We start from the raw sequence: 10,295 nt of genomic DNA on the forward strand, positions 1-10,295 counted from the left end.
CTGCCTCAATCACTTCACACCTATTATATGTTTTTAGTTGGGATTAGCTGGGGCTATCAAAATGCAAATAGAGACACAATAGATTTCAGTTTTTCTGTCTATATGTCAATGATTAGAAACAAGTCTTCAGTTTGAAGTACTGTTTTAATTGATACTGATATGGGCGGGTTTAGCTGGGGAATTCATCTGATTTTGGTGATGTCACTGGTTGGTACATGCTTAAATAGTCTGACCCCAAGACACAGGCTTCACAACTGTATCTTGTCTGTACAAGGCCAGTGACTGAATCTTTTTGCATTTCACTTTGAGAACTCCAAAGACAGAGACATGGCTTCTTCTGCATAAGTACACTTTGGTCTGATGATGTAATTTTGTGTAATATTGGATGACTGCTATGCAAAATCTGTTTATCTGGTTATTACCCATTGGGAAAAAAAGTTTTAATAACCCTGATCTCTTTGTCGTAGTCTACCTGTCAAGAGGCACTTCCTCCTGTGCCCTTTCTGCAAGAAGACCCACTTCAGTCTCCCTGTCCACCTGAGGAGAGTGTGCATGCAGAAGGCATCGGAGCAGGAGATTTCAGCGGTTGTGGAAGCAGCAAAGATGGAGGCGATGGAGTTGCTGCGACACGGCTGGGTGTGGGAGTACGACTTCCTCAAGGCACTCGTGGGGGACGCTGATCCCATCAGCAGGTATGTGCTTCACTTCATTTTATTCCGTTGACTTCACAATTACTTAATTATCATTGATAAAATTTGTTACATTTATTCCAATTAAGTAAATCATTTTGTTTCCCAGGGTGAATAGGATGGTCCAGGAGCTACAGGCTAGAGGGAATTCTGTGCTGAACATTCCCCCTGCTGTGGCGGCACCTGCTGTGGAAGAACCTGCTGTTCCCTCAACAGCTGGATCATCTACAGCAAGTGATCCGGAGCCTGTGACCAGTTCTGAGGGAGATCTATACCAGTGGTAAGGGCCTGCTTTTAAATAACAACTGACAATATAAATTGTACAAATTGATGTTTCTGATATGATAGAGGTATATACATATAACTGTATCTAGTGTGTACGAAACAAACTTGCTCATTCTGATCGTCTCTCGCTGCCCTTCAATTCAGGCCCTCTGTGAAGGTGAAGATGTCCACGGTGAGGCGGAACATGGAGAAGAAAGGTCTCTACAAGAAACATTCGTTGGACCATCATCTGCTTAAGTCATTTGCCAATTATTTGGAAAATGATTTGGCAAACGAAAATTTCAAACAGGAGGTGAGGAGAATAATGATGCATTCATTTATATACACATGTGCATTGTGTGAGTTGTTGTTTATTATTTCTCTTGGCTTATAACAATACCATATAACAATTCCAGGTGGAGAACATGGCACGGTTTATGTATTTCATAAACCCATCCAAGCCCAGCTTGGAATTTGTCAAGAAGCACGAAGATACTCGGAAGTTCTTCTCTGAACTGTCTGGCCTGTCGAAGCAGACACATCAGAATTACTTAAAGAGCATCAAAAGGTCAGTGGTGGTTCACAGCAATTGATAAAAAAAATATGCATGCATCAAATTTCAACTCACTTCAACTCACTGAATTTGTTATTCTTTTTAAACAGGTTCCTGAAGTTTCATACGGGAGGGACCGACCTGTGCTTTCAGGACGAGGAGCTGCACAGGCACTGTGTGAATTTCATACAGTTTCTTTCGACAGTGCAAGCTGGCTTTTCCAAACAAGTCAGCAGGGAAACCACAAAGAAGAGGTTAGCACTTTCTTCTCTGCTGCTTATTGTGTCATTGTATCCATGTATTTTGTTGAATTATGTCCTAACCTCTTCCGTTCTTTCATCAGATTTGAAATCCTGACCCGGGGCTGTGTGACACCAAGGCAGTGCCTAGCTGTCCTTGATGCTGCCAAGCCCGACTTCCTCAGGATCATCGGCAAGGTGACAGGACCGGAGGCCATTCCTGGCTGCGATCTCTCCAGACAAGAAAGACAGTTGATGTTGTACTTCTTGGAGGCTGTTTTGATCCTGAAGCACCAGCAGCGTCCTGGGGTGGTGGAGAATATGACCGTAAGTATACTTTCTAGCACAAGAGCCAATCCTTATGGCAGCAGAGTCGATTTTAAATTTTATTTTCATGCTTTTATCTCAAACATCTTGTCCCTTATTTGATTCTGTTTTTTGTAGGTGAATGAATGGGTGAGACGGACACGTGACGCAGCCTACGGTGGACACGTTGTGGTTGGGGTGACCAAGCACAAGACTGCGGCGGTCTTTGCATTGTCGCAGGAGGAGGAGATGGTAAGATAGCAACTGCTTTCAATTTATCCTAAGCTCGGGGAATTTTAAATGTGATTGAAATTGTAATTTTATTTGGTTGTTTGTTTACTTACTTGCTATTTTATTTACAGTGGTTCGACTTGTATTATACTGAGGTCCGACCTGCCATGTTGATTGGAAGACAGAGTGATCTTAGTAGTGAAGACAAGTTCTTCATCTCTTCCTCTGGCAACAGCATTTACAACTGCTCAAATGACCTGCGTCACCTGCATGAGAAGTAAGGACAGTTTACATACAGCTTTGTTTGCAAAAGTTTTCTTACATTCTTGTGGTGAAAGGTGATATGTCAACATCTGATATGTTTTGTTGCAGGTACAACCTCCCGAACATCACAAGTCAGATGGCCAGACGGGCATTTGAGACTGCCACCAAGGATATGTCAGATATGGCGGACTACCTCTCCCATAGCATGTCCACGGCAGAGAGACATTACCGGATGAGGGAGTCCAGAAATGTGATCCGGGCCCGCATGCTTCTCAGACACATTGCTGGTGAATCTGAGTAAGTAAAGTCCTTTCTTGTAACTTTCTGAACAATCTTGATGGATTAACAATTACTAATTCCGTCTACATACTTACGTTATTAAATTTCTTTCTTTGTTTTAGTTCTAGTCCGGATGAGCGAGCAGCTCAGACCTCAGGTTCCAGATTTCCAAAGATGGACAAGGTGGCTGCCTATGACCTATTCATGAGGTCATTTCCAGTGACCATCGATGGAACCTGCCCAGGGAAGTCGGCACGCACTGACCTCGTGGGGATTACCCATGAACGTCCGTGCTATGACCGCTGGCGCGCTGAGCAGAAGGCGCTTCGGATGCAGCATGTCATAGGTGAGTAAAGTTTCTATAACTTATTGCAAGCATCTAGATGCATCTAGACTAATGCATGTTGACTAATAATTTGGCTTTCTTCACAGAGCACTTCGGTCGACGTCTGCCAAAGGAGAGCAAGGTCCATGCCTGGATGGAGAAGCAGGGGTGGACTGTCAACCACCCAGATGTTCAGCTGCTGCTGAAGCAGTGGAAGCCTCCTGGTTCGGTGGACACGGCGATGGACTGCAGAGTGATCAGGAAGCTTGTCAGAAGTCAGAAGTGGAAGGGACTGACCATTGTGGAGACTGAAGAAAATGGCAGAAGTGTGAAGACAAGAAGGAAGTTTGTCGCTGGTGAGGTAGTCTGTGACTACCATGGCAGGCAAGTCACGTGGCAGGAGGGTCTTCGCATCCTCAGTCACACCACGGAAGGACAGAGTGGACTTGTGTTCTTTTATCAGGACACGAAGGGGCTGGCCAAATGTATCGATGCCCGTGATGAGCGATGTCAGTGCCATCCGGGCAGAGATACATTTGGGAGGCTGATTGGTCACTCGGGTAAGCGGGCAAACCTCCGGTCAAGGCTTTACTCTTTGGACGACCGGGACATCCTGCTCTTCCTGGCATCGAGGGACATTGCCGTGGACGAGGAGCTTCAATTTGACTACGGGGTCAAGAAGAGATCCTTTGCTGGCGAGGGACTGGACATGGACTGGATATGACAAATGCTATGATGCATGCGCAGGATCACGTAGTACAAGGCACAGGACTTCAGGTGATGTATTTCTAAAATAACATGATATTTAAAATGGCTGGAGTATGTGTTCATAGTCTAATCTCTCTCTCTCCCCCTTTTTCTCTCATGCGCCAAATTTGGCTGGATCTTCAAGAACACTATTGCTGCAGCAACTGAACTTACCGTGGGACTAAAGAAAATTCATAAAGAAAATTCATAGTCCATTAAAATGTAATTATGTAATTCCATGTGAGTGATTTACTTTCTTGTATAAATTTCCATTGTTTTCCCTGTAAATTTTCCTACAATAAAGCAAGTGTACTATGCACAAACAAACAAAAAGCTCCCTGTTGCTTTTCTTGCTATTAAGGCTCTGCCCCCTTCCCGGACCAGGGGCCTGGCAGCCGCTGGCCGGATCTGGGACTTTGGGCGAAGCTCCCCTCTGAAATATATATACACTCACCTAAAGGATTATTAGGAACACCATACTAATACGGTGTTTGACCCCATTTCGCCTTCAGAACTGCCTTAATTCTAAGTGGCATTGATTCAACAAGGTGCTGAAAGCATTCTTTAGAAATGTTGGCCCATATTGATAGGATAGCATCTTGCAGTTGATGGAGATTTGTGGGATGCACATCCAGGGCACGAAGCTCCCGTTCCACCACATCCCAAAGATGCTCTATTGGGTTGAGATCTGGTGACTGTGGGGGCCATTTTAGTACAGTGAACTCATTGTCATGTTCAAGAAACCAATTTGAAATGATTCGAGCTTTGTGACATGGTGCATTATCCTGCTGGAAGTAGCCATCAGAGGATGGGTACATGGTGGTCATAAAGGGATGGACATGGTCAGAAACAATGCTCAGGTAGGCCGTGGCATTTAAACAATGCCCAATTGGCACTAAGGGGCCTAAAGTGTGCCAAGAAAACATCCCCCACACCATTACACCACCACCACCAGCCTGCACAGTGGTAACAAGGCATGATGGATCCATGTTCTCATTCTGTTTACGCCAAATTCTGACTCTACCATTTGAATGTCTCAGAAATCGAGACTCATCAGACCAGGCAACATTTTTCCAGTCTTCAACTGTCCAATTTTGGTGAGCTCGTGCAAATTGTAGCCTCTTTTTCCTATTTGTAGTGGAGATGAGTGGTACCCGGTGGGGTCTTCTGCTGTTGTAGCCCATTCGCCTCAAGGTTGTGCGTGTTGTGGCTTCACAAATGCTTTGCTGCATACCCCGGTTGTAACGAGTGGTTATGTCAGTCAAAGTTGCTCTTCTATCAGCTTGAATCAGTCGGACCATTCTCCTATGACCTCTAGCATCAACAAGGCATTTTCGCCCACAGGACTGCTGCATACTGGATGTTTTTCCCTTTGCACACTATTCTTTGTAAACCCTAGAAATGGTTGTGCGTGAAAATCCCAGTAACTGAGCAGATTGTGAAATACTCAGACCGGCCCGTCTGGCACCAACAACCATGCCACGCTCAAAATTGCTTAAATCACCTTTCTTTCCCATTCTGACATTCAGTTTGGAGTTCAGGAGATTGTCTTGACCAGGACCACACCCCTAAATGCATTGAAGCAACTGCCTTATGATTGGTTGATAAGATAATTGCATTAATGAGAAATTGAACAGGTGTTCTTAATAATCCTTTAGGTGAGTGTATATATATGAGAACCACACAACACACTTTGATTCTTACCAAACTAGCTGTTCCAGTATTGGAGGGATAGGGATGGAGACGTTGTCCGTCAGATCATCAGTGGCAGTGGGATCATGTGGAACGTCGGGTACATTATGCAACGGTGTCCCTGTTTTTATATATATACAAAAGACCCACTCCTGACATGGGGAGATAGTGATGAAAAATAAATATAGCTAAGGGAAAATATATAGATCGTATGAACCGAGATCAATATATATACAAATGACCCCCTCCTGACATGGACTTTTTTATACTGTTAATATAGATCTATATATAAGTATATATCAGTGTTTATATCAGCCTCCCTGGTAAGGTCTATTTGGGGGTTCTGGAGAGGAGGGTCCGCCGGATTGTCGAAACGCGGATTTAGGAGGAGCAGTGTGGTTTTCGCCCCGGCCGTGGGACAGTGGACCAGCTCTATACTCTCCGCAGGGTTCTGGAGGGTTCATGGGAGTTTGCCCAACCAGTCTACATGTGTTTTGTGGACTTGGAGAAGGCATTCGACCGTGTCCCTCGGGGAGTCCTGTGGGGGGTGCTCCGGGAGTATGGGGTGCCGGGCTTCCTTTTAAGGGCTGTTCGGTCCCTGTATGACCGGTGCCAGAGTCTGGTCCGCATGAGCGGCAATAAGTCGGACTTGTTTCCGGTGAGGGTTGGACTCCGTCAGGGCTGTCCTTTGTCACCGATTCTGTTCATAACTTTTATGGACAGAATTTCTAGGCGCAGCCAGGGCGTTGAGGGTGTCCGGTTTGGTGACCTCAGGATTAGGTCTCTGCTTTTTGCAGATGATGTGGTCCTGTTGGCCTCATCGGACCGTGACCTTTGGCTCTCGCTGGGACAGTTCGCAGCTGAGTGTGAAGCGGCTGGGATGAGAATCAGCACCTCCAAATCCGAGACCATGGTCCTCAGCCGGAAAAGGGTAGAATGCTCTCTCCGGGTCGGGGATGGGATCCTTCCGCAAGTGGAGGAGTTTAAGTATCTCGGGGTCTTGTTCACGAGTGGGGGGACGATGGAGCGGGAGGTCGACAGGCGGGTAGTGACCGAAAGAACGAGATCGCGAGTGCAAGCGGCCGAAATGAGTTTCCTCCGCAGGGTGGCTGGGCTCTCCCTTAGAGATAGGGTGAGGAGCTCGGTCATTCGGGAGGGACTCAGAGTAGAGCCGCTGCTCCTCCGCATTGAGAGGAGTCAGATGAGGTGGCTCGGGCATCTGATTAGGATGCCTCCTGGGCGCCTCCCTGGTGAGGTGTTCCGGGCATGTCCCACTGGGAGGAGGCCCCGGGGAAGACCCAGGACACGCTGGAGGGACTATGTCTCTCGGCTGGCCTGGGAACGCCTCGGGATCCCCCCAGAGGAGCTGGATGAAGTGGCCGGGGAGAGGGAAGTCTGGGTTTCCCTGCTGAGACTGCTGCCCCCGCGACCCGACCTCGGATAAGCGGGAGAAAATGGATGGATGGATGGAAATTACCCACTCCTGACATGGACTTTTTTATACTGTTAATATATATCTATATATAAATATATATCAGTGTTTATATCAGTATAAATGTTGTATATAACATGTATAAATAAAATTTTTGTTTTAATTTCAGAATTAAAGGGCACAGTTAAGAGATGTGTTAATGCTTGTATGGGTCAGGCCAAAGCTACACCTTCTAAAGAGAAACACTAAAACGTCAATTAGTCTGTAAAGATGGCCGAAATCCAAAATGGAGCATGTCAGGCACTCATATTCGTCTCGATAGTGATGAAAAATAGCCATGCAGGACTCTTCCGAGGCCTGTGTTAAATTATGATCTTCCATATTAATCTAGGGATTGAAAAACTATGATTTCAGCTCATATTCAGTCTCCAGCAGATATCACTGCAAGAACACAGTTATAGACATTTAGTCATTACACACATCTCAATCTCTTACCCTCAGTTTCAGTGCATTCTTGTCCCCCAACAGACGGCACCTATCAGGCAGCTCCAGCAGAAGTGTTAATTGGGCACTCAGTCAAACAATAGAAATGGCCAGCCCTCCCACATAGCCATAGCTGACAGGAATCATGCAGAGAGACAACAGAAAACTGTATGAGACTTGGGGAAGAAATTGGGATGTACAATGACTGCATTTCAGGAGCCATGATGTTTTTAATTGATGAGTGTGTTTTTGTTGTAATTTTGATACATTAAATGGTCGTTCATCGAATGTCTGCCCTATCAACTTTCGATGGTATTATAAGTGCCTACCATGGTGACCACGGGTAACGAGGAATCAGGGTTCGATTCCGGAGAGGGAGCCTGAGAAACGGCTCCCACATCCAAGGAAGGCAGTAGGCGCGCAGATTACCCACTCCTGACACGGGGAGGTAGTGACGAAAAATAACCACACAGGACTCTTTCGAGGCCCTGTAATGTGTGATTATCCGTTTTATGTTTCTGTTTTATGTTAAATAGATGTGCAATAAAATTACAGTTTTCTATTAAAAAGCCGGTATACTCGTTTTTGGATATTGTTTAATGCCTTGTAATATCTTTGAATCCTTTGAATCACTTTGCCTTTCCAATGGTTTGCGGCCCGTGGCGGTAGGAAACGTGCAAAAATATTCCTAGAGACATGGGATCACACACAATTTTGGCTTACTCTGGGTGTCGGAGAGAGTGATCAGCCCCCCCCGGCCGCTGGCCCACAGAGTATGAGACACGCGCTGTTTTACTTGCAAGGGTGCACACCGCAGTGTAGCTACAAGGGTGTGGCACCACGAGAGGGTTTATTTATACTTTAAGGTGATCAGGTTACATTGTGGGTGTGAACAACATTTCGAGTGGGATAGAATGGGATGTGGAAGTGGGAGTGGAAATAGGAACAACAGAACGTACAGCAGAGGTGGGCTCGTCTGCTGCACGTGATACAAAATTACTACTAAACACTTACACAGTTGCCATATAAAACAAGTTATACATTCATAAGAATACACATGAGTGATAATATATACACAATCTCAACCTAACAGTCCCTCCTGTTTATCATGAACCGTGTATTCTACATCCACCATCCACATCTTGTCTAAACATTTTCTGTGGGCGGCATCACTAAACAACGGCGTCATCATGTTCTTCATCAGCGAGGAACTCTTGTTGGCTCAGGTTAGTGTATGCTACAACAAAAGAATTAACAACCATTCTGCTAATCACAGCTTTACAACATGGTACAATACAAATGGAAAGAATACAAAGAAAAATCAAACATGTGATAACCATTATTGCAAGAAATTTGAGTAGTCCGAGCCAGCCCCCTTGAAATAGCCAATCAAACCAGGATGTGCTAGGGTGAAAGTCCACGGCTAGGACTCTCCACAGATCCCTGAGATAGTTCATGGCTTCAGTCATATTAGGGGAATGGACATTGTCCGGAATGTATGTACAACAAGTATTGTTCAATAAAACACAAACACCTCCTTGGGCCGCTGTTAACATATCGAGCACCATACGGTTTTGAACCACCATTTGCCTCGTGACATCCAATTGTGCATTTTGTTGTTCATTAATTACAATAGAATTATTAATAACGAGCCCTAAACGATACTCTATGGTTTCCAGTCGTAAAGTGTTCTTTGCTACTCCGACCCAGGGGAACAGTGCTAATAAAACCTTCTGGTCTGTGGACCAATGTTTGAACTCTGGGGTCACATCAGTTCCCCAGACGCTGTCATGTGGCTGTAGTGCTGGTGCGGTAGAACGTCGTCTGCGAGTGGAACCTGAAACAGAACTGGTTGATACAATAAAGGTATGATCTGAAATTAAGGTGGGCGCGCAAACCCCATATCAATTGGGTGGCAGCACAAAGTAGGCACGACTACCACATAACCAGGCTACACCTTGCACCCAATAGGACCCATTGCTGGGGCCTGACATGTTGACTGGTGCACCTTCACCTGAAACAGCGATTTGGTCACAGTTCATGGTGTTACCTAAAGGACGTGTACCATACATCTGGTCATAACACATTGTATGGTTAAATGTTCCTGGGTCCTTGTTCATGAAAACAGAGAATGGAAATGAGGAAGTGGATTTAGTGACATTGAAGTCGATCCAGAACAGAAGATTACAAGTACCATTAATAAGCCCTCGGGCATAGGGATTCGTATTATTAATAGTGATACCAAAATGCTGATATCCAACCCCTCCAAACGAAGAAGCACATTTAGCCTGGGATTTATTCATGGGCTTAGCAAATATTGCGGGACCTTCCGCATGTGTGGGCATATGTGAGCATATGTAACAGTTAGAAACATTGGACTTCGTAACTGTGTCGTGTACGTAGCGATACCAGTAATTTTGCATATAGGGATGTGAGTGGTCAGTTGTAAGAGGTCTCAGGTGGGAGCCATCGTGCGTCCACCTGGGGACGCGGCGAGTGTTATCCGATGCGGACCTCGTCCACAAAAGCAACCCGCTGACTACAGTCAGGAGGATCAGAAGCCATTGTATAAGAAACCGCTTACAGTCAGCCATTCTAAAAGTGAGTGCAGATCAGTTGGTTTCTTCACCGGGTTGAGACGTCGGCACCCTATTGGTTGCCGCGCCTTTGTAGCGGACTTCCACTGCTACTCCGTCGGTTGTACTGGCTCCTGTAAGGGTTTAATGAGCTTGCAGTGACTCCTGTGAATCCACGATGGTCGCTCCGCTATCTTCACGGCTGTCGGGGTCGT

At 45.7% G+C, this 10,295-nt stretch overlaps 1 protein-coding gene across 1 annotated transcript; it reads left to right on the top strand.

Annotated features, from left to right (window-relative positions):
• The first annotated feature begins 552 nt into the window (after positions 1-552).
• LOC140582736 (uncharacterized) lies at positions 553-4,185 on the top strand. Its single transcript, XM_072707049.1, has 11 exons — positions 553-692; positions 799-969; positions 1,119-1,266; positions 1,370-1,521; positions 1,617-1,760; positions 1,850-2,072; positions 2,190-2,303; positions 2,414-2,559; positions 2,655-2,843; positions 2,948-3,171; positions 3,258-4,185. The coding sequence occupies exons 1-11, from the start codon at positions 553-555 to the stop codon at positions 3,872-3,874; spliced, it is 2,268 nt and encodes a 755-aa protein (XP_072563150.1). The 3' UTR covers positions 3,875-4,185.
• Positions 4,186-10,295: the final 6,110 nt, after the last annotated feature.

The sequence above is a fragment of the Paramormyrops kingsleyae genome, chromosome 25 (genome assembly GCF_048594095.1).
Source record: "Paramormyrops kingsleyae isolate MSU_618 chromosome 25, PKINGS_0.4, whole genome shotgun sequence".
NCBI classification, from domain to species: domain Eukaryota; kingdom Metazoa; phylum Chordata; class Actinopteri; order Osteoglossiformes; family Mormyridae; genus Paramormyrops; species Paramormyrops kingsleyae.

Coding starts and splice junctions, on each gene's coding strand:
- LOC140582736 (XM_072707049.1), top strand. CDS start 553: ATGCAGAAGGCATCGGAGCAGGAGATTTCAGCGGTTGTGGAAGCAGCA. Junction 1,522..1,616: donor TACTTAAAGAGCATCAAAAG/GTCAGTGGTGGT, acceptor CTTTTTAAACAG/GTTCCTGAAGTTTCATACGG. Junction 2,844..2,947: donor CACATTGCTGGTGAATCTGA/GTAAGTAAAGTC, acceptor TCTTTGTTTTAG/TTCTAGTCCGGATGAGCGAG.